This window comes from Macaca fascicularis, chromosome 2, assembly GCF_037993035.2.
Source record: "Macaca fascicularis isolate 582-1 chromosome 2, T2T-MFA8v1.1".
NCBI classification, from domain to species: domain Eukaryota; kingdom Metazoa; phylum Chordata; class Mammalia; order Primates; family Cercopithecidae; genus Macaca; species Macaca fascicularis.
This window is the reverse complement of record NC_088376.1, coordinates 54,171,211-54,196,594: the sequence shown is the minus strand read 5'-3', so window position 1 is coordinate 54,196,594 and position 25,384 is coordinate 54,171,211. Positions and strand designations below refer to the sequence as shown.

The following is a 25,384-nucleotide window of genomic DNA, read 5'->3' as shown; positions in this document are numbered from 1 at the left end:
AAATTTTTAGCTTATTAAATAACTCTTAAAAGATGCCTTAAAACACTATTTCTTTCAGCTGAATCTTTCAATATACCATACTATTTTGTTTGGAATAAAACAAGTTCATATAAATGTTTCATCAGGAATAAGCCTCGAGCCTGGGAGGAAGAATGGATGTGCACATGGATGAGGAAACTGTTACAGGAATGAAGATATTAAAAGGTTTTTTTTTTCTTTTATCATTAGTAACTATACACAAAGTGGAGTATATTTTCTGTAAATCAAGAAAATAGGAGGCTGATTTAACTAGATTTGTATATGAAATCTTTGTTCTACACAGCTTATAGTCCACAGTATGACTGATATTTATATATACTGGTCCTCTAATTACAAGCAAAACACTTAAGACTGGGATGTCAGATAACTAGGTCACAAGACAGCATTCTTTTTTGCAAAATATTTCAATGCCCAAGACTCGTTATTTTTGGAACCTGTTGATATCTAACCTAAATTTCTGTATTCCAATGAATAAAGCCAAGCTAGCAGACATGACTATGCACTGCTTTAAAACACACGCCCTCAAACAAAATATTCATCAATGTCAAAATGACCACATTTAGAACCAGAGACCACTAGAACTAAAACAGCCTAAGAGCTAATCAAATGTCATAATTATATTTCTATCCTCCTGCCCAGTTCCAAAAGACTACAGGTTTCAGAGTAATCCCATTTGAAGCAAACATTTTCAGACAAGCAGACTACCTTTAGTAGACTTGGTAAAATAAAAACCAATTAAGCTACTTAAAAGTAAAAACTCTGTTCATTTTTCTAACTCATCTCAATCATACAAAATAACCAAATCAACCAAAATTAGCTCTGTTCCCAACACTAACACAAATAACTATAAACTGTATGTGTTGATGTTATTTACTAACGAGATTAAAGTATATATAACTTGCTCTGCTTCTATTCATATGAATATGTACTTCTGTTACTGAGTTACTTTTCACTTAAAGATCTGTGTCACTTTCAGCATTAAGTGGTCTAACTGGCAGCCTTCCTCCAATGAAAAAATGTTATCAGAGGTGGTTCGTAAATAGGTATGTGGTTGTGAGTTAGAAATCAGAGGAAAGATAAAGTTAATTTAGATCAAGAACTTTTAGCCCTCAAATCCCTACTGTTAGCCCTTCTAGAAGTTTAGAAATATAAGTTCTCAATAAGGTAGTATAAATAACCTAAATTAGTTTTCCTTTAATATGGCAGATTGATTTGTTAAAAATAATCATCATTTTCTTGTATAAGCCTTGTTTCATCTGACGGTCTTAGAAAAAGCATCAAAAACATCTTTCAGCATTTACAATTTGTTGTAAAGGCAAGTATGGTGCTTATTTTACTGAAAGACGTACAGCCATCCCATACATGAGATTCACCTCTCACTCCTGGGCCTCTTAGTGGGAGAGGAGTTGAGGAGAGGGCATGATAGGGAAGATTCTCAGGTACAGAAATTCACAAATACAGATTCTAGGACTAACTAGACAGCACAGGTCAGAATGGGGTCTCCATCTAACTTCACCGCTCTGCTCCTCAGTTCCCTTCATCCAGAGAATGAGGATGATAAGTGGACTTCAGAGAGTAGTTGAGATAATAAAGTGAGTTAATTCATGACAGTATAAGAAATTAAATATTGGCAACTATTATTTGAAGTACATACGGCATAAAAGCTCTTTTTAAAATTGTGGGTCTCTGACAAATAAGGAAGGTGGAGATTTGTTTACCACAGAAGTCATATTTAAAAATAACAATAAAACTCTTTCCGAGAGTTTAGTATCAAACTAATCCCTTTAAGACGACGAACATTTGGGGATTATTACATGCCTGAAATGACTGATATTAATAGCTTCAAGTTCTAAATGGCAACAAAATTCTTATATCCATTTAAATCAGTGGTCCTCACATTTGAGTGTACTGAGCATCAATGGAAGGCTCACTAAAATATAGATGCAGGGTGGGGCACCCCAGAGTTTCTGATTCACTCAGCTAGGTTGGTGCCCACAAATGTGCATTTCTAGCAAGTTCCCAAGTGATGCAGAGCTGCTCCTCTGCATTTTGAAAACCAATGAAGATATTTAACATGTAAAGATATAGACAAACACTCAAAATACAGAAGAAATAACCAAAACATGTGTTCACAGCAAAGGCACCAACACAAATGATTTCCACTGATAACAGAAGGACATTGCAGTTTGAGATACCAGGGGTGCGTATTTCCACAAAGCAATATTTACATAAAGTTAAAGCAGCAAAACACTTTGCCCTTCAATCTCACCCCTAACATATTTTTTGCCCTTTTGGTTTCAAAGTTAAATAACTATAAATAATTGTGATACAAGGATGCCTTAATTTAATGTTATATTTTCCCAAAAACTCAAAGTTAGGTAAAGAAACAAAAAAACCTGTTTATATTTAAATTATATTCAAGAAAAGCACAAAGGACACTGTAAATAATAAGCCTGGCAATGGATACAATCACTTTTCTAATGTAATTTTGGAATCTGCTAATTTAATAGAAGGAAGCTGTTTCACCTACAAAGGAGTTAATCAAACACAGGTTTAAAATAATGACATTATTAACCAAGGAAAAAACAAAGGGCCAGAGACTTAACATCTCTAACCAGCACGCATTTTGAGTTAACGTAATTACTTGTTAGAAGAAAATACATCACCCAGTGTTGTACACAATATATTTCAGATAAATTAACCACCCAAGAAAGCAAGCTTAAAATCTTCTCCAGGAAGCAGACTGCGAAGGTTTGATCTCAACTTGGATTTATCGTTTGCAGAGAAAATAAACATAACTCGAAGTTATAAACCATCAACGCTATAGCAGGTTTCAGCAAAAAGCCACAAGATTTTAAATTGCTTTTTAAAAGATGACTTCTCAGCCATCCTCATCCCACATTTCCTGGGAAATAAAAGCAGAAGTCCTAAAAGAGGAGAGAGAGAAATTCAGTGTCTGCATAGCTTTGAGTCCAGTGTCTGAAGACAATCTCTGATTGTAAAGCCCTCTCTTCCTCTCCTTCTATTTCTCTACAGAACACTCAAGACTTTACTGATGAAAACTCAGGAAATTCTCTATCACAAAGAGGTTTGGCAACTAAACTAAGACATTAAAAGGAAAATACCAGATGCCACTCTGCACGTTGCAATAACTACTATTTACTGGATACATTCAAATCCTCCAGAATCAACGGTTATCAGGTAATGTTATTTCTACAAATACTTGACAAATATATGTATTTACACTCTGATATGTGTGTATATTTTTGTCCAAGTTTCTCTTAAAATTGTAAACCTTAATAACTATCAATGCAAGCATGTATTTGGAATAAAAATAAACATTAAAATAGAAGTCTAATGTCAGAGACAACTATTAATTAACCTCTTCATTAAGAAAAATTATATAAAGCATAGAAATAAAATATAAATGGTCTTAGTTACCTTGCCTCAAGTATAAAATGAGATTTAAATACAGATAAAGGGAGCTGAAATTCTCAATGTCAAGAATACTTGTTAAATAACTTACAGATTTAGCAAAATGTATATTCACAAAGTCAAATTTCCAAAAGTGTCAGAGATGAACTAAGACCATACAGCAGTAGCAGGGAAGGTTAAAATCATTGATCTTGTATTACAAAATATTAGGTTTTGTTTAGTATTATTTTAAAGTGCTAAATAGGTGAGGAGATGTTGAAAATTGAAGCCATACTGTGACAACATGATTCTTAATCATTTTCTTTCCATAGTTAAGGATAGAAAGGAATTCCACGGACATTTTGGGAAATTTAAGTGCTACATTCATTTATCTAAATATATCTTACATGAAAGTTATTTTTTTAAATTTGTTATTTGTACTTTGAATATATCTCTGATTAAGAATATTTTATGTAGAATCAATTTCATTTATCTCTGGTGAAATAAAAAGATTACAAACATCATTTCAAATTTCTAAGATGTAGATGCCATATAGCATATTCGAATCACTTGTTAGTTTTCTTTACAGCTGTCTATTGTGGTAATAACCTATATCTTATTTTAGCTACCATTACACACTCCACAAATCTGGAAAGTATGCCCTGTTTTGAGGAATGCCAACTCATGACCATATATACACAGGCCATTTGTCTCTCATTTTTTTTTTTACTGTTTTAAAATGTACACTGAATGATATTCAAGAAAATGTATGCAGCAACTTCAAAACACTGAGCAAAGTTGGAAATAAGATATACATGGGTTAAAATATTTGAAGCAGAATAATGAATCTCTGTGAGGCCAATTTTTGAATGAGTGACTGGGCAATACAGAGGCAGGAATATCTTCCAAATATAAAGAAAAAAGGTTCAGCTTTTTTTTTTTTTTTACTGATTCAGTATTTTATTTATTTAATAAGTTTCCCAAGAGTAGTTTATACCAATTTCTTCCCCCTTTTTTATTACTTTAGGATTCTAATGGGCAATTATCCATCATTTCTCTCTCAAATGTTTTGACGGTACTACAGGAAAAGAAGCTCAGAAATAAGGATGGTGGGGGAAAAAAGACTGTGAATAGAAACCAAAAAGCTAAAAGGCATGGAGGGGAAGCTAGAGAAGAGTAAAGCACAGCCCCATTATTTCTCTTCTAGCTTTTGCATATAAATATGAGTGAGCTCTGAGTCAAAATGTGCTTTAAGAGGGAAATATTCAACAAATAAAAAAAATACTAAGCATCTATAACTTCACATATTATACTTCACATCATTTCTCTTCAGCAGAGATGCAGTATTTGCTGCAATGAAATATTTTGGGATTCAGTTTTCTGTGTTCCTACTAACTACTACAATGAAGATGAGAAACCTCAACTTTCAGAGAAGGCTGTGTCCAAAAAAGTTACACACAGAAGTAACAGCAACAGTAACTACCTCAGGCTGAAAATAACCATCCTCTCTCTTGTTCTCTAGGTAACCAACAAGAAATGCAAGCCATCGACAACCTCACGTCTGCGCCTGGGAACACCAGTCTGTGCACCAGAGACTACAAAATCACCCAGGTCCTCTTCCCACTGCTCTACACTGTCCTGTTTTTTGTTGGACTCATCACAAATAGCCTGGCGATGAGGATTTTCTTTCAAATTCGGAGTAAATCAAACTTTATTATTTTTCTTAAGAACACAGTCATTTCCGATCTTCTCATGATTCTGACTTTTCCATTCAAAATTCTTAGTGATGCCAAACTGGGAACAGGACCACTGAGAACTTTTGTGTGTCAAGTTACCTCCGTCATATTTTATTTCACAATGTATATCAGTATTTCATTCCTGGGACTGATAACTATCGATCGCTACCAGAAGACCACCAGGCCATTTAAAACATCCAACCCCAAAAATCTCTTGGGGGCTAAGATTCTCTCTGTTCTCATCTGGGCATTCATGTTCTTACTCTCTTTGCCTAACATGATTCTGACCAACAGGCGGCCAAGAGACAAGAATGTGAAGAAATGCTCTTTCCTTAAATCAGAGTTCGGCCTAGTCTGGCATGAAATAGTAAATTACATCTGTCAAGTCATTTTCTGGATTAATTTCTTAATTGTCATTGTATGTTACACACTCATTACAAAAGAACTGTACCGGTCATATGTAAGAACAAGGGGTGTAGGTAAAGTCCCCAGGAAAAAGGTGAACGTCAAAGTTTTCATTATCATTGCTGTATTCTTTATTTGTTTTGTTCCTTTCCATTTTGCCCGAATTCCTTATACCCTGAGCCAAACCCGGGATGTCTTTGACTGCGCCGCTGAAAATACTCTGTTCTATGTGAAAGAGAGTACTCTGTGGTTAACTTCCTTAAATGCATGCCTGGATCCGTTCATCTATTTTTTCCTTTGCAAGTCCTTCAGAAATTCCTTGATAAGTATGCTGAAGTGCCCCAATTCTGCAACATCTCAGTCCCAGGACAATAGGAAAAAAGAACAGGATGGTGGTGACCCAAATGAAGAGACTCCAATGTAAACATATTAACTGAGGAAATATGTCAATCTCTTTGCGTTCAGAACTCATTAAAGCAAAGCGCTACGTAAAAATATTAACTGACGAAGAAGCAACTGAGTTAATAACAATGACTCTTAAAACAAGTAATAGAAGATTTACAAAAGCAATTTTCATTTACCTTTCCAGTATGAAACGCTATGTTAAAATATAGAAAACTAATCTAACCTGTAGCTGTATAGTATCAAAACAAATGACATCCAATTGGCATGCTGCATGCAAAACTACACAGAATTCACGTTTTGCAGAGTTTTGCCAAAATGAGTAATCATATAATATCTACCGTAATGTTTAAAATACATTATTGCTCACGATTTTATTTCTTCATAATCAACTAAGGAAGAATTATCAATTTGATACAATCTTCTTACAAAAAATGACACTTAAAATGTATATATATCCTAGCCCCTAACCAAATCCTGACCTATTGGGATACTTATAAAAATTTGAGTAAGTGGGATACACAAAGAATAATAACTATTAACTTTTAATTATGAGCAAAAACCTAAGGGTTAAATTTAAACTAATTGAAACTGTATTTGATTGGACTTAATTTTTTTGTTTATTAAGAAGACACTTGAAGAAGACCTTTACAATAAAGAGAAGAAATATCAAAGTCATTAAAATAAGGAGAGTTACTTTTATGATATTCTAACACTAAACAATATAGAAATATTTCCTTAATTCTAGAGAAACTAGTTTTACTAATTTTTTACAACCTGAATAATACCATCATTGACACTTACCTTTATTAACTAGCTTCTAGAAAATACCTGCTAATTAGGTTAATGAACATTTTATGTTAGTGAAAAAAATTAATTAAATATGATTACAAAGTTGCACAGCATAACTACTGAAAGTGATTGATCCATTTGTAATTATTTGTTTGTACTGGTGTGTATAAAATACAAAATTTACATTAAACTCTAAATCACCCTTTGGTGTAAATTCTTTGTTGAAAGATATTAGATACCATGACACACCTTACCATATACAACTACATCGAATCCAGTTAAGAAAGAACTAATGCCAACACTTTTATTACATGTTATTGTGCAAAGTCTCTTCTAAAGATGACATCTCATTTCAATAAGTTCAAATGTAAATGATAAAACAGGTCAGACTTATGACATGCAGTCTAATTCTACACAAGACATATTCGCTATTTTAACATAAACAAAACATATAACACATGTGGAAGTTTACATCACTTATCTCAATTTTGTATGATCCTCAGAGGTGACTCTCAAAGGAGGAACAGATATCAACACCTAAATATAATGCCAGAAGAAATAAAAGGGTGTATTGTTGTATAAAGTTCACTGAACTTTAATAATAATCACTTTTATCGAAACCTCCACAACCTCTGCTGAGTTCTATTTCAGTACGAAGCTGAACTCATTTAACTACTAAGTGGTATTTATTTCCAACCAGCCACATTTCCTTCTCTGGCACCACTAAAAGTGAGCACTTAGTGTCAATGGAGATATAGGGACAGTTCATATAGTATATAACCTATATACTGCTGGGATAAACAGCACTAACAATTTCTGCTATGTAGACTAATACAGTTCACTCTAAAATCATATGCATAAATTTATATGTTCTATAGGAATACCAGGATATTTGAGGTAAAAGATAATCTAGAGATCAACTAATCTAACCTTCTTCTTTTGCATATAACAGAAATGAAAGGCAGACTTATCCCTCCACCCATCCAAGTCAGGGGTAGAGGCATGGATTGAAATCGACTACTTCACAGTGTCATGGAGGTCAGATGTTGGGAGACTGCAGAGTGGACACAAACTACCCCAAAAATCTTTGTCACTGAGATGACAATTTCCACAAGAAAGGAAATAAACAAATGCTAATAGTAATATGGTATTTTAGTAAAAATAACTGAAAGTATTTGGAATTACTTATGTTTCATGGGTATGTATATATGCCATAGAAATTTTACATAAAACTCTAAAATCACACTTTGCTGGGATTTCTTTATTCAGATAACTTAGACATCATATACACCTACATCAAACTAAACCCATTAAAAACAGTGTGAGAGTATTTATGGATTGCTCATTATACATAAAACACACCACTATCTCTAGTTTTTGGCATATTAATATATACATTAACCCCACATTTCACAGTTTTTTGTGTTTTTTTTTTGGAGATGGAGTCTCGCTCTGTCGCCCAGGCTGGAGTGCAGTGGCACGATCTCGGCTCACTGCAAGCTCCGCCTCCTGGGTTCACACCATTCTCCTGCCTCAGCCTCCCAAGTAGCTGGGACTACAGGCACATGCCGCCATGCCTGGCTAAATTTTTTTTTTTTTTGTATTTTTAATAGAGATGGGGTTTCACAGTGTTAGCCAGGATGGTCTCGATCTCCTGACCTTGTGATCCGCCCGCCTCGGCCTCCCAAAGTGCTGGGATTACAGGTGTGAGCCACCACGACAGTAAGTTTTATTTTTTTAAATGAAGCCAAATTCTGTAGACTCAGGTCCAGACGTGAAAAGTTCAAAAGATGAGACAACAAAATGTAGTCTTGCCCATAGCCTTAGTGGCTTACAAGTCCTAAAGGTATTGGTTATTGACAGTTTTTCTCAGTGATTTCTTACAGAAAAGGTCTAAAGCAGGTGTTGGCAAACTATAGCCCACAGGCCAAATCCTAGCCCACTGCCTATTTTTGTACAGCTTGGGATTTAGGAATGTTTTGTTTTCATTTTTGTTTTTAATTATTATGGATACACGACAGCTGTACATATTTATGGGAGTAGAATGACAGTTACCAGAGAGTCATGGGGAAGGAGGGTTATAGGGACTGGTAAATGAGTACAAAAATACAGTTAGTGAGAAGGAATAATATCTAGTGTTCCATAGCACAACAGGGTGACTACAGTTAAAAATAATATATTGTATATTTCAAAGTAACTCAAAGAGTGGTTCCTAACAGAAAGAAATGAATGCCTGAGGTGATGGATATCCCAGTTACCCTGATTTGCCCATTACACACTGTACACTTATGTAAATAATATCATTTGTACCCCTTTTCAAATGTTTGTGAGGAAAAAAATCAAATGAATAAAATTTCATGCCGAATGAAATTTATATGAAATTCAAATTTCAATGTCCATAAATAAGGTTTTATTGGAACACAACTATTCAGGTTTTATCTACGGCTGCTTTCATGCTATGACAGAGCTGAGTTGCTTTGATGTAGACTGCATGGCTCACAAAACCGAAGTATTTTCTAACTGGCTCTATAAAAAAAAGAAGACTGGGGAACCTGGCACAGGCTCACACTTGTAATCCCAGCACTTTGGGAGGCCGAGGCAGGCAGATCACCTGAGGCCAGGAGTTTGAGACCAGTCTGGCCAACATGGTGAAGCCCTGTCTCTACTAAAATAATTCAAATTAGCCAGGCATGGTGGTGGGCACCTGTAGTCCCCGCTACTCAGGAGGCTGAAGTAGGAGAATCGCTTGAACACAGGAGGGTGCAGTGAGCCGAGACCCAGCCACTGTACTCCAGCCTGGGCAACAGAGTGAGACTCCATCTCTAAATAAATAAATGAATAAAAATTTAAAGAGAAGACTGCTTCTCCCTGGACCAGTACTTTAAAAACAGGCAAAAAAAAAAAAAAGCCTTTTTTGGGGGGGAAAAAAAAAAAAAAACCTCTCTTTTTGTACCTAGGTGTTTCAGTCATTTTTTCACTGAAAACATCTGATCCCTATTCACTGCCAACACTCAAAGTGTGATTACAATACTGCCAGTGGGAACTAAAGATGTGGAAATACACTTAATAATCAATAGGCAGTGAGAAATCACCTGATTTTTTTTTATGATTTTTTTTTTTAATGGAGCAAGAGCATGAAAAGGCAATTTCCAGGAGAAATACAAATGGCAAAAAATATGAAAAAACACATATCATCAATAAGGAAATAAATTTATATTTATATTACATGTATTTTTCACTTACAGGTTTCAAATTAATTTAAAATATTTTTTTTCTTTTTTTGAGACAGAGTCTTATTCTGTCACCCAGGCTAGAGTGCAGTGGCGTGATCTCAGCTCACTGCAACCTCTGCCTCCCGGGTTCAAGCAATTCTCTGCTTCAGCCTCCTGAGTAGCTGGGATTACAGGCACCTGCCACCATGCCTGGCTTATTTTTGTATTTTTAGTAGAGACAGGGTTTCACCATCTTGGCCAGGCTGATCTTGAACTCCTGCCTTCATGATCCACCCGCCTTGGCCTCCCAAAGTGCTAGGATTACAGGCGTGAGCCACCGTGCCCGGCAAAGAATCCCACTCCTAATGGAACTATAAATTGGTACAATCTTTCTGGAAAACTATTTGAAAATATCATTTAATATTTTGACAACTTTTTCCTAGAAGAAGGACTGAGTCAATAATCCTTCTTCTAGGAAACTTCCTACAAATATGTTAGAAAAAATGCTCAAAAATATATGGACACATACACGCTCTATAGCATTGTTTTTAATAGAGAAAAACTATTATTGTAAACAAACTACATGCCCATCAGTTGCAGCTTAACTATGTTAAATGTATGTAGCATAACTGACTTTAAATTTGATTGGCATGTCATTAGAGATATGCAGATCAAAACCACAATGAGACACCATCTCACACCAGTTAGAATGGCTATTATTTAAAAGTCAAAAAATAACAGATACTAGTGAGGTTGTGGAGAGAAGGGAACACTTATATACTACTGGTGGGAAAGTAAATTAGTTCAGCCACTGTGGAAAGCAGTTTGGCTTTTCTCAAAGGACTTAAAACAGAATTACCATTTGACCCAGCAATCCTATGATTGGGTATATACATAAAGGAATACGCATCATTCTATCATACAGACACATGCAAGTGTATGTTCAACACAGCACTATTCACAAAAGCAAAGACATGGAATCAACCTAAATTCTCATCATTGGTAGAATGGATAAAGAAAATGCGGTACATATACACCATGGAATACTATGCAGCCATACAAAAGAAAGAGATCATGTCCTTTGCAACAACATGGATGAAGCTGGAGGCCATTATTCTAAGCAAACTAACATAGGAACAGGAAACCAAATACCACATGTTATCACTTATAAGTGGGAGCTAAACACTGAATTTATATGGACACAAAGAAGGAAACAACAAACACCAGGACCTACATTGAGGGTGGTGGGAGGAGGGTAAGGACTGAAAAATTACCTAGCCGGTACTATGCTTATTACCTGGGTGACAAAATAATCTGTACACCAAACCCCTGCAAAACACAATTTACCTATGTAACAAACCTGCACGTGTACCCCTGAACCTAAGTTAAAAAAAAAACAACCAGGTCAGTCTACACGTACTAACATGGAATGAAACAAAAATCCAATATGTAAATAAATGTAAATATATTTGTACAAGTATAATGGCATGTATATGTAAGGGGTACTAACTTTCACTTTCTATTACATGTTTGTATTTCAATTTTTAAACATATAATTTCCTTTTATAATAAAAATGTGAAATATTAAATGTTTCAAATAGCAGTGAATTTATTGTCTATCTCTAGTTACATGTAGATATTTTCTACTATTGTTCTTATTCAGAAAAATAGATTGCTACATTAATAAAAAGTGTAACTTATTTCAGCTTATTATTACCACTTTTAGTTTACCACTTTTAGTTAGTCTTGTATGGAATTTTTAAAACAATTTCACATAATCTGACAAAGTACTGTGGGATACTTTGATGGGAAGTAAAAGTCTTTTCTAAGAGTATAGAAGTATAGGAGTTCCTACCTTCAATTTTCATCCCAAATGAAAGCAAATACTTCCTCATCTTTTCACATATTATTTATATGGTAATGGGCCTTGGACTGTCTATTTTGATCCAACTGAGAAATCCCAAATGAGACTACAAATGGAAATAGTAGTTTATTCCTATCTGGCTAAAGACTGATTTCTGGACTTTTCATTTTATCTTCTTTGTATCCCTTCTGATCACACTGCTTTCACTCAATTTACGTTGGCAGAAAGTTTCACAAGTCCATTAAACTTTGTGGCTGATTGTTTCCTTCTCACACATCAGTAACTTCCAGCTCAAGAACTCCAGAATCTGGCAAACAATTCCATTGTCACCCTATCTATGGCTTACTCGGAGGCAGGGAGTGAGGCAGGTTCCAAGCATGGGCTCTGGAATCAGACCCACCATGTGACTTTACAGCAGGTTTGGGTTGCATGATTCGGGGAAAACGGCTTAACTTCTGCATTCCTTTTTTCTCTTCTCTAAAAATGGGACCAATCTCTGGGGATTGTTAAGGATTAAATAAGATAATATAATCACTTAAAACAGTATAGCAAGTGAGACTTTACTGATTTTTAACTACATATCCTTAGAGCCCTATAGGATCTTAAATGTTTAGTTTATACCCATTTGATAGTCTTCTAGCTTCTGGGATCTTTCACTGTATCTTCTTTGATCCTTCTCTCCTTTCATAAGACATCACCATACATATGCACAACATTCCAATTGTCTTTCAATTTCATTTAACAAGAAACTTACATGATACCTACCACATGACAGACATTATTCTAATCACTAGTGAATGTTCACTGATTTTATTCTTTTAACAACAGTGTAAAGCAAATATTATTACTTATTTTATTGTAAAGATAAGGCAACCATTTCATAGTGAGCATAAGCAGCTTACCTAAGGTCACAAGAAAAGAAAGAATTGGAAAAAAGAATTGAGCCCAGGCACTCTGGCGCCTAGCCATTCTGCTGAGCAGTTCTCAGCTGTGCCCTCAAGGGCAAAAGGTCTTCCCAGCAGGCAACGGTGCTCCTGCAAACTAAGGAAAAATCAGCTAATACATAAGACGCACAAACATATAGAAATGAATGATCTATTGGATATTTACTGTGGTCAAACACTTTGACATCTAGCACATTTAAGAGAATCTATTTCCATAACTCTAGAAACAGGCACCATAAGTCAGTTCCTCTTTGCAAAGTTTCCCACACTTCAGTGTTTTGAAATTTGACCAAGAAGTGATTTCCAGTGTTCAGATTATGAAATTATCCTGCAGAGAATTTCTCTTGTTTAAAGAAAAACGATTCCAGATCTTCCTTTAGATTACGGATCTGGGGCTACAGGAAAATTTACAATTAATTTTGCAGGTTAAATTTCTCTACTTAAGAAATAAAGGATTTTTTTTTTTTTTACCTCTACTGAAGCAAACAAAAAGATATACATTTATGTTTAAGACATACATGTATGTTCCGTTATATTAGTGAAATCTTGAATCTATACTCCCATGGATTAATTTATTTCAGTCAAAGAGAAATTTTTCAAACTGTGCCATTATTGGGTAGTCTAATCAAAACTATTGGACATTGTATTGCCCATATTTTAAAATGTCCAGGGGTATATTAAGTTTTTATTCTCAGAATCCAAAGCCAAGCCACCCAAAACTTTGTGATCAACCAACACTACAGTCTCGTCTAACTCCATGGTAACACTTGCGGCAAGAAACATGAAATGAAACTCACCACGGAGAACTCCACATCCTCCATAAGATCTCCTAATTTCTGCTTTTCCTATGCCTACCTGGCAAGTAGATTTCGGCCAAGTGTTCTTGGCCGAAATCTACCTTCTCTATGCAAAAGCACCAATACATCTTTCCAAACTTGAAGAGAGTTAAAGGAAAAAATGGACAGATATTGGCCCAGTGTTGATTGATGAAATTCCTGAAGCCCTCTGCACTCATAATATACAAAGTACAGAAAAGATTTCCAAAAATGGCCCTCTACTAAGTGAAAGAGTATAATATCTCTAACCGGGTTTGCAATTCACTCCCATGGCAATGGGACTAAAAGTCACTAAAAGTGCCTCCTACATGGCAAGCACTATTCCAAGCAATCAATTCATTCTTAATAACACAGTGAGGTAGATGCTATTTTCAAACCCATTACACAGATGAGGAAATTGAGACTCAGAGCTGTTGAATCATTTGTCTATAATCTAATCACAGTTAACTGGTGGAACTGGGATTCTAACTCCAAAAATCTGGCTCTAATAGACTTCACCTCTTAGAAAATGTCATGTTAACTCTCAGAGATCTCAAAACCAGAAGACTAAGACAAATATCTACAAAAATAAATGTACTGTCCTCCTGAACACAAATTACTTGAAAATCCAGTTTACAAGGATACAGAAGATTATTCTGTCCGATTTTAGGTGGTCTTATTCTCCTACTTGATTGTAATTTGGGACTGTTTTCTTCATGTTTCTACTTCCCACTATATACAAGAGGCACTCAAAAACTTCACTGAACATGCAGATCAAGAAGATAAACTTCAAGAAAGTTATGATGAGGAAATTTAAAGATAATTGAAAATTAGCTTCTTTATTCAAGTCACAGATTAACAGTATGAAAATTTGAACTAAAAGAGAGTATTAGCAAATGGCCCAAAGGTCTGAATATGAAGAGGTTCCCATGGGTCACATTACATAAGTAAAAATAAGGAAGGAAATCCACTATAAGAAAGCAGAACATTTGCTTCACATGCTCTTTTGTAAGCTGAACTAATGACTGCCGCAAGAAGAAGACACAGAGAACTGAGTATCCTCCCAAAGGTGAATTTCAATTTTTATTATGAGTGTGCTTGCTTATATAAAAGGCAGAATATGCTTAAGGGAAAAAAGTGCTTTAAAGTTAATATTCTACAAACCATAGTTTATGAGCATAAGAAATTACATAATTTACAGCAATCTGATGTATTAGTAATAATTAATGATGTATTATCTCTTAAACAGTGTTTTGTTTTATGGCTAACAGTAGTACCTGTGAATGAGGTAGAACCTGTTATTTGGATTTCACAAGGATGTGAAAGTAATGATACTGTTAAAAGTACCAAAAATGTATTCTATGCTTTAAAAATTCTAGCCAGAAAACAGTATTTTCCTTCTCAATACATCTATTGAAAGTGTTGGATAAATGCAGGATGTTAATATGCTATAAACCTAAAGTCTGTTTTTAAAAAATAGCATTTGAAAATCATGAAGGGATTTTTGTCTTCTTTTGTTTGTATATATGTTTATTGGTAACAGGTGACGTTGGAAGCAATGAACACCACAGTGATGCAAGGTTTTAACAGATCTGAGCGGTGCCCCAGAGACACTCGGATAGTACAGCTGGTATTCCCAGCCCTCTATACAGTGGTTTTCTTCACTGGCATCCTGCTGAACACTTTGGCTCTGTGGGTGTTCGTTCACATCCCCAGCTCCTCCACCTTCATCATCTACCTCAAAAACACTTTGGTGGCCGACTTGATAATGACACTCACGCTTCCTTTCAAAATCCTCTCTGACTCACACCTGGCACCCTGGCAGCTCAGAGCTTTTGTGTGTCGTCTCTCTTCGGTGATATTTTATGAGACCATGTATGTAGGCATCGTGCTGTTAGGTCTCATAGCCTTTGACAGATTCCTCAAGATCATCAGACCTTTGAGAAATATTTTCCTAAAAAAAACGGTTTTTGCAAAAACGGTCTCAGTCTTCATCTGGTCCTTTTTTTTCTTCATCTCCCTGCCAAATATGATCTTGAGCAACAAGGAAGCAACACCATCGTCTGTGAAAAAGTGTGCTTCCTTAAAGGGGCCTCTGGGGCTGAAATGGCATCAAATAGTAAATAACATATCCCAGTTTATTTTCTGGACTGTTTTTGTCCTAATGCTTGTGTTTTATGTGGTTATTGCAAAAAAAGTATACGATTCTTATAGAAAGTCCAAAAGTAAGGACAGAAAAAACAACAAAAAGCTGGAAGGCAAAGTATTTGTTGTCGTGGCTGTCTTCTTTGTGTGTTTTGCTCCATTTCATTTTACCAGAGTTCCATATACTTACAGTCAAACCAACAATAAGACTGACTGTAGACTGCAAAATCAACTATTTATTGCTAAAGAAACAACTCTCTTTTTGGCAGCAACTAACATTTGTATGGATCCCTTAATATACATATTCTTATGTAAAAAATTCACAGAAAAGCTACCATGTATGCGAGGGAGAAAGACCATAGCATCAAGCCAAGAAAATCATAGCAGTCAGACAGACAATATAACCTTAGGTTGACAATTGTACATAAGGTTAACCTCTATTTATTGATGAGACTTCAGTAGATAATGTAGAAATCAAATTTAATGAATAAGAAAAGATTGGAATAAATGCTCTCTTACATTATCCTAGTGTACAGAAAAGATTACATAAATTTTAACTCCACATACATCTATTCATAAGCTGAATGAACCATTACTAAGAGAATGCAACAGGACACAAATGGCCACTAGAGGTCATTATTTCAAGGGCATTTCACTTTAACACTTTGGAAAAGATTAAGGAGAATGTACATCCCTACAAACCTCCCCTCCAAACACCTTCTCACATTCTTTTCCACAATTCACACAACACTACTGCTTTTGTGCCCCGTAAATGTAGATATGTGCTGGGGAAAAAAAAAAAAAAAAAAGCCAAACTCCTGAAGTCCGTTGTTGAAAACTGCAGCCAGGGGTTGAAAGGGATGCAGATCTAAAGAGTCTGAGGAACTGAAGTGGGTCAGCAAGACCTCCAAAATCCTGGGTAAATGATTTTCTCCTTACAATTACAAACAGCCTCTTTCACATTACAATAATATATCATAGGAGGCACAAGCACCATTATTAAGCCTCTTTGCTTACACCTTAAGAGTGTACAATTCAAGTGTAAGAATGCTGTGTTAACTATTCTTTGGAATTCTCCTTTTGTCCAGCAAATACTCTAATGATGGTTAAACATGCCACCACTCAGCAATGCCTTCCTGGCATTGCCACAACCCCTATGCCCCTGCCCCACCCTCCTGGTTAAAAATAATTACTTCTACTGTTTGGGTGTGTGATAGGGTTCTCAGTGCAGATCCCCCTTTTCTAGTTGGCTATATTCTTGACTGTATCCCCTAAAAATGTTAAAGCTTCTTGAGAGACAGACATGCCAGGTTTTCTTGGTATCTCCCACAATACGCCCTCCAGTGCATGGTCTACAGATGTTTAAATAGAATTGCTGTTCTCGATCCACACAAAGATGGAATTGCCGACCCATTATCAGTAACATCCATATTGGGAGCTTTTTCAAAGGATGGTGACCTGTTTGTACTTATTTACCTTGGTACTTTTTCTTGCATCCTTTTGTGATTCAAAAAATAAAACGCAGCTTTCTGAAATGATGGATAAGAGTCTACATCTTCTAGAAAAAATACAGGAAGGAGTAGTTAAGCTCTGTAAATGTGCCATGAGCTCCAACATGAACATCATAAGGTGAAGCCAACGTTTTCTTCCATGGCCTCAACGACCCTAGAACTTGCCTACCTTTCTGGCCTTACCTCCTAGCTACTTACCCATCTCTTGAACTTTATACTCCTGTATACATTTCTAAGTTTCAGAAAATGCCACGCTCCATTCTGGGACTACACATGTATACTTCCCTCTGGTACACCTGGAAGACTCTTATCCATCTGTGAAACCCTATGTTGCCATCAAAAAATACTACCTGGCCAACATCCCACCATCACCTCAAACCCAATCACCCCCTCCTCTGTATGCTGTCACACCTATATTAATAAACTTATCACACTGCATTGTAATTATTCCCTCACCTTTGTATCTATTCTTTTAATAACCGATGTATATTTTTGAAAGGAGAGATTGTTTCACTGTGCAATCAATAAATGTTTGATAAAATAAAGCCCATTTGGTTTATTTTATGTATTAGAGAAGCAAAAGGGAAGCCAATTCTCATTGATCTTTTTATTATCCAAAGACAATATAAATTTATTGAAATGAAAGCTCAAGCTCTCTCCAGTTACTCTCCCATAACATGTATGTAGGGCCTGAAAATTGTGATGCTACTGGGTTCAGTAGTGAATGATCATGACAATAGCAGATCATGGAATAGCCAAATGCAAAGTTTTAAAGCTATTGACAAAAATCCTTTAGCTATGTACTATTGATAATGGTTAAGTAAAATGTGTAACTGTAGCATGTAAGAATCACCTTTAGAAAGTAAGTACTCTTGATGTCTGATCATCATTCTCTCAAATAAAGGAATTAAATAATCATTACTACTAAGGATGTCATCAAATCTGTATTACCTCTACTAAGTACATTACACAGTCACAAGTAGACTATAATCTTGTAAATAACTGCATCTAAGCTACCTTTGCTAAATAGCAAGGTATGTTTTGTGGGGTAACCTATGTATTTTGCCTCTAATGACATTTTCAATCTCTACTTAATGTGGGTACACCTAAAGTATACAATTTTTAGGAAAGATCTTTCAAGATAAATTCCAAAAGCAAATCTGTCATCCATAAATACAAACACTTCATTCCATTATAATATTCCACTCAAAGCAGAGTGCCTGATCTGTAGAATAAAATAATCTATTGTATCAAGAACTTGGTGAAGAGGCATGGTAGAGATATCTTAAAATCACATTCACAAAATGAAGAACTTCCTAAACTAGTAATCACAAACACTAAGTTCTAAAATATTTTTTAAAAAACAAGATGCTACAATATAGCCATAAATGATATACCACAAAGAATAAAAGAAAATAGTAGCTTTGGATAGAATAGGTGAGCTCAGAATACAAAAGCTTTTCATCAAAAGTTAAAATGTAATTACTTTTATAAATAAATAGGATAAGATCTTCCCAATAACTTTCAAGAAAGAGCAGGGCTGAAGGGAGTGCAGTTCCCACACATGGCAGAATTCTTGAGAAACCAAGGAAAGTAACTGTAAAGTGGGAAGGATGAGGCAGAGAAGGAGTGAGAATTCTCAACTCATAGAAGCCAAAAGGTAGATAAAGTCATTATCTCATAATTTTAAAAGAATCATTCAATCTTACTAATCCCATTATTTATTACATTCCATATCCATTTAAAAGCTTTTCCTTTCATAACTTTCCGAGGTATTCTTTCTAAAATACTTAAATCTTACCCTGACATAAACTGTATTCCTTCAGCAAGTGAACAGATCAAAGTTCACACGGATCTTAGCAGAATATCCAGAGCAAAAAAACCCAAAGCCAGTATTATCTATTATTTAAGAAAAAACATACTTAGAAGACAGTAGCCTTACTAAGGAAAGTGCAGAATTTACAAATCATTGGAAGTACCCAGAAACATATCTCAATATTTGAAATTTTACATAGAAACCAAATGTAGGTAATATGAATACAGAACACATGTGCTGTATTAGTTTGCAAATTTTAGTGGCTACCAGAATCAGCTGGAGGGAGTCTCAAAATACAGATTGTCAGACCCATCAAAACAACAAAAGCAGTACATCTGTCTCCTTTAATAATCCCAGGCAGGCTATGAAATGCTTATTATCTTCATTTTAGAGATCAAGAAGTTGAGAAACAGAAAGGCTAAGTAACTTGCATGAGGTCACAGAGCTTGCCATCTGCAGGAATGGGGCTTTAATTGAGACGTGGCTTCTACAGAGCTTGCCATCTGCAGGAATGGGGCTTTAATTGAGACGTGGCTTCTAAGCCCATATTCTTAACCACTGTATTTACAACCTCAGATCTAATTTTCTCAAGAGAATTCACAATTCCAGTTTCCCATGCTATAATTCCTGTTATTTACAGAACTTCCGTAGCCACCCCCATGCTCCCTGACCCCACAAAAACAATACATTTCTGTGTGGGTAGTAACCAGCCCAGATGCTGCCAGGTCTTAAGCCCTGACCTAGAGGCTAACGAGAACCTCCCAGGATCTTACCCAAGCAGCTCACACTCATTTCCTGAATGCCTGCTGTGTGCCAGGCTCTTTACAAAGATTATCATCTTTCTAATTCTTACTACAATCGTATGAGACAGATACTACCAGGCTCTCCAGTTAAAAACAGGAACAAAACTGAAGCACAAAGTAAACATACACCTTGCCCATGGTGCACATCACTCACCAACAAATGGGGCAGAGCTGGGACTGAAACCCAGGCAGGTGGTCTCAAGACCAACACCTCAACTGCTCTGGTCACCACCTCTCTGTCATGTCAGACTTAGCAAAATTCCTCAAAGGCCCCACTAGGGAGAATGAGGAGGAGGTTTCTTAGAGGGGAAGAGAGAAGTCTCAACATGAATGGGCTTCAACAACCTTGGGGGTATGAATGATGCAATCGCGGCACCTACGATTACTTCAGGGGTCCCTCCAGCACTTGAGAGCTCAGGGGGAGTAAAATCCCCAAGAGTGGATTCATTTGTTCATTTAGCCAGTCATTCCTTCATCACCAACTTGAGTACAGGACCTTTTGTGTCTCTAGAAGGTGAACACTGGTAAGGAACACAGATGATAATGACTCGAGATGTGATAAGAGGTGTGAGAGACACACCACAGAAGTTCAAAGGAATAGGTAATTAATTCCACATGGAGAAAATGAAGACGGGTTCACAGGAGATGGAAATTTGAACTGGAACTTGAAGAAAGCAGAGCATTCAAAAGGGAACCCTCCGGCACAATGGGCAGTTTCAAGGCAGGCTCAGGTAGGGGTGGAACTGTGTTGTGGTTGGACCCTCGTGAGGGTTGCAGGGGGCCTGAGCCTACACCACATGACATAGGGAATACATTTGGGACAAAGATGCAGGACTGTACAGCCAAGCACTGTACTGGGACATCTAGTCTTCACTAATGAGTCACTGAAGGTTTCTAAGGTGAAGAACCACATGTTCTGGGCTGTGCTTTAGGAAAATCAATTGACCAGCTATAGGATGATTCTAGACTGAAGGAAGAGCCAGTGGGGCCAGGTTAATTAAAGAGGTCTTCCATGTATGCAGGCAAGAATCATGGGGAAAACATCTGACATGGACCTTCCAGACATTCTCAGGAAGAGAGGTTTTAAGGTCAGAGTCCAAGACCATTGAAAGTGGGGGACTCTATGTAAAACATGTGATTAATATGTAAAACATATTAGCAATGGGATCCATAATGCCTCCACCCGCTTCTCCTCTAATTGAGGGTTGACTTCTCTCAGAATCATTAGCTTGAATGATTTGCTAGGTCATCATCACAGAAGCAGATTTGGGGAATGTTCCATTTGAGGCATCAGTGAGAGAGGTAGGGTCAAAGAGCCCACAGCTGGGCCAAAACATGGACCTTGGCCCCAAAAATAGAAATAGACTAGAGGTGGAGGGAATAGTCTTTTTTGAGACAGGGAGAGAAAAAGGAACGAGATGAGAACCCCAGAGGCCATACTACACAAGTCTCGTGGTCAGAACAGACAGAAGAGGAACAGGGGATGATGCCTTGCAACTGGGAGGGCAGGTAGTGTTAGCGAATTAAAAGAAGAAACAGGAAGTCCAGTGTACTGAATACCAAGGAACAAGAGAGATTCAAGGAGGAAGGGATAGCAAACAGAATCATATACTCTAAAGAGGTCAAAAGTGATGAATCTACAACTATAAGGTCAATGATAACTCTAAAGTGGAGGTGGGGTGAGCTCCAGTTTGTGAATGAGAAGTGAGGAAGAAGAAGCAACTATTATCTTCCCATAATGGATAAGTCAGTTTAAAAGAGTTCCATGGGGGGCCAGATGCAGTGGCTCACACCTATAATCCCAGCATTTTGGGAGGCCGAGGCAGGTGAATTGCTTGAGCCCAGGAGTTTGAGACGAGCCTGGACAACATGGTGAAACCTCAACTCTATGAAAAATACAAAAAAAAAAAAAAAAAAAATCAGCTGGGTCTGGTGGCGTGCACCCGTAGTCCCAGCAACTCGGGAGGAAAAGGTGGGAGAATCACTTGAGTTCAGGAGGTTGAGGCTGCAGTGAGCCATGATCACACCACTGCACTCCAGCCTGGATGACAGAGCAAGACCCTGCCTCAAAAGACTTCCATGGAGAAACAAATCAGCTTTTATATTAATTAGGCTTTTCCCAGGGATTTCTATGAACATGTAGAATAGTTATTTCCTACGCTATGATGTGCAGAGTGAACATGCTCCATGTGAAATAGCAAACAGAGAAGTACAAATCAAATAGTTGGGTGTAACCACACAGGCAAGAGAACCCAGCCTTGGTCAGAAATTGAGTGTACCACTATTTTCAGTATCCATGTAACCTGGGTTTCTGCTTCCTCGCCTCTGTTCTCATTCTAATATGAAGTGCTTATAGAAAAAAATAAGATGGGAAGGATGGCATGGGGAGAAGAGATGGGGACACTAAGAGAAAATGGTAGGAATGGAAGTTGAGACAGTTGCGGGGAGTGATAAAAGGGAAAGAAAAAGGCAAGATAATATGAAAGAGAAAGGAAACTAAATTTAAAACTTAAAGAAGTAAACCAGTTCTTTAAAAATTACATAACTTGCTGAGCATGTGAACTTTTGCCACTCTTGTAATACAACTCAAACTGACAAATATAACGTGCTGAGGCATAATAATAGAATGTCCACCTTTATTTTTAAACTTCAGTTTAAACGTTAAATGTTTGTATATGACTTTACTTACTGGTGTCGATCTTAAGTAATTGTATCTCATGTATTTCTGAAGGGTTTTATAGCTTTGAGTTTTTTTTAATATTAGCTTTATGTATTGACTTTATATCATATATACATATAATGTCACTGGTCTTTACATCTTTGTTTTTTTATTCTATTTAACTGCACAGCTGAGTTTCCTAAGTCCAAAAATGCCCAAACTATGAGTGAATGAAACTTTAACCTGAACACAGTAACCCTACTGAGATGACCTCCCTTCTCTCCCCAGATATTCTAACCTCAGCTTTTATAGATTCCCACAATTTTAAACAGTCTGGAATACAGAAGTCCAAACTTCCTCCTTTACAGGAGAAAAAAAACTGTCAAAAAAGATTATAAAAAGTATTTCAAGCAATCATCAGTTTGTCACTAATAGGAAACCAGGAGCTTTCTAAAAGCAACCAAAATTATGGATGTACCTTAACTTCTGAGTTGAGGCATATCATTCCAACTCTACCATGCATCAGACACCCCATTCATTCACTTGTTCTCCCTTCACCTTCTGACAAAAGACAAACTGCTCCTGTTTCCTTAAATGCCAACCAAGTTCCAAACACTGTGGAACTACCCTGTATATATTTACCCTGAATAGATTACCTCATTTAAGCTTTACAACCCTACATGTCAGGCATTCCCATTCTCATTTTCAGAAGAAGATATGCCTTGCCCAAAGTAAAAAATGCTACTAAGTGGAGATGCTCCAAATTGGAGTTTACCTGACCCCAATCACTAGTCTTGTCACAGCCAGACACTGCCTCTCGCACAAGCAAGATTTACAAAGCAATGAGATAGATTAAGTTGCCTAATATAGAAAGGAGTATCAGTAAAAGGACAACAGTCAGAGATGCAGCCTTATCTCCAGACTCAATCTCCAAACCACTCCCTTCCCTTTAATCAAATGAAGTTCTCATACCAGAAAAAGGTGTTTTGCATAAAGCAGACCTGATAGATACAAATAATTTCAAATGACAGATTAAACACAGTAATTCAAGCATAGGGACCCAATGATACCAATCTTGTCAAAGGACTGACTATTAAAGGGTTTCTGATAATTATACTCAGCACAAATTCTCAGCTACTGGATGTGAGCCACAATTAGAATGACTTGTGTACAGAGATGGAACAGTAAGATTTGGGCAAAGTTTTACTATAATCCTTGTTGTGTGTTCCAGCCACGTGGAAAAGACCAACATGGGCATTCAAGAGAGATCACCTTGAGCTATGTTGCAATTAGATCCCTGCTTGTCTTTGTTTTGTAATAATGAGTTAGTGTTACTATAAAGGACTATGACGCCCTTTATATGTGCATTTTCCTTGAAGAAGAAACAGATACATCTGAGATTAGTGATACAGAAAAATGAGATTATAACACAAATACTATGCCTACCAACACCAGGAGGAAACACTGTCCCCAGGTCCACACCAATGCTGAAAAGCCAAAGAAAGAAGGGAGGAAAAAGTCATATGCCATGGAGAAACCACTAGAAGACCTAGGTTAGCCTTGGTAATACATTTGCTCAATGTCTCATACCAAGAAAGTGAGGATTCAGAATAAAGAGTTCATTTCAGAACTGAGAAAGGCTTACAAGTAATCTTACCTAATTTTAATTCCAGAAGATGTGACACTTTTTCTCCTTGAGCACCCCTGTCTCTTTAAGAATATACTTTGAAAAAAATCAATAAAATTACAGGAATTCTCATTTGAATTGAAGCCAGTTTGTTGTATTTTTGAGTAGAAGAGCTATGCTATGCAGACTCTGCCATTTTTCATGATGATTCATAAATAATAAATGAGGTACTGCTCGTAATTTGACATTTTACTGTTGTCAGTAAATATGTTGGGGTGGGGAAGAGTATATGTGAAAAACAGTAATAATTTATAAATCTAGATGAAATCTAGTTAAACAATTCTTTCAATTTGTTCATAGTCTAAATATCTTTAAAAATAATGTTAGAAGGAAAAAAATCACCCTAGTATAAAAACAAAACAAACAAAAGTTTTTAAAGTTTTCTGGTGGCCAAGGCATGCGCGCGCGCGTGCACACACACACACACCCACACACACACCCCCAGGATGTTCCATATTTAAAATAAATTTGGGATTTGTAAAGGCTAAACAAAATTAATAAAAGAGTGCCCCGCACTTAACAGGATTTTCCAATGAAATGGAAAGGAAATTATTGCTACAAAGATTCCCGGGGCTTTTATGAAATGTGAGACTTGCTATAAAAACCAGCAGGAAAAAAATTATGCAGGTTTACCTTTCGATTATGTGAACAATAATAAAGTTATGGGTTGGCTGTTAGCTGCTCCTTGCATCAAAGTGTTACACTTTTTTCATGACTAAACATGTATTACTTCCCTTTTGGAATGTTAGGTAAGACCAGCTTTCACAAGTTCCAACTTGAAACTGGCATAATATAGCTTAAGACTAATGCATAAAGGCTGCCTCACGTTAACTTTTTTGTTACTATACTAAATTTGCACTGCCAGCGAACGAAACACTGAAACACACCAAGCCAGCTGTTATGCTACTGTTCCGGGCATGTTGCTTATAGAAGTATTGGGAAAGGAAAAAGTGCATTCTATCCCAAGCCCACCTCAGGAGAAAAAGGGGGCCACCTACTGTAGTGAAGGAACATCACCTTACTTCCTACATCATCACACATAAAGTTAAAGATGCCTCATTATACAGGAAAATTTCACAGGCCCCTCACAAGCCCTTCTTCATACTTAGAAGAACCTATGATAACCCTTTCACAGTAGGC

General features: G+C 36.5%; 3 protein-coding genes across 12 annotated transcripts in view; 2 read left to right on the top strand and 1 right to left on the bottom strand.

Annotated features, from left to right (window-relative positions):
* Nucleotides 1-6,990, top strand: part of P2RY12 (purinergic receptor P2Y12) — a 46,559-nt gene extending 39,569 nt beyond the window's left edge. For 2 of the 4 annotated variants that reach the window (XR_012430802.1, XM_015444759.3), the window contains 3 exons: nt 126-204; nt 3,076-3,240; nt 4,976-6,990. Coding sequence is in view for 3 of the 4 variants with exons in the window: in XM_015444759.3 (XP_015300245.1) it covers nt 4,990-6,018 (1,029 nt within the window). In the remaining variant the exon portion in view is untranslated. The remainder of the gene's footprint in view (nt 1-125; nt 205-3,075; nt 3,241-4,975) is intronic. The other 2 variants (XM_045386772.2, XM_074031279.1) reach the window with 1 other exon arrangement.
* Nucleotides 1-25,384, bottom strand: part of MED12L (mediator complex subunit 12L) — a 341,010-nt gene that overhangs the window by 92,122 nt on the left and 223,504 nt on the right. The gene's annotated exons all lie outside the window — the stretch shown is intronic.
* On the top strand, nt 14,624-17,824 carry P2RY13 (purinergic receptor P2Y13). The gene is made up of 2 exons (XM_005546107.4): nt 14,624-14,692; nt 15,167-17,824. Exons 1-2 carry the CDS (start codon nt 14,645-14,647, stop codon nt 16,181-16,183), a joined length of 1,065 nt encoding a protein of 354 aa, XP_005546164.1. The 5' UTR covers nt 14,624-14,644; the 3' UTR covers nt 16,184-17,824.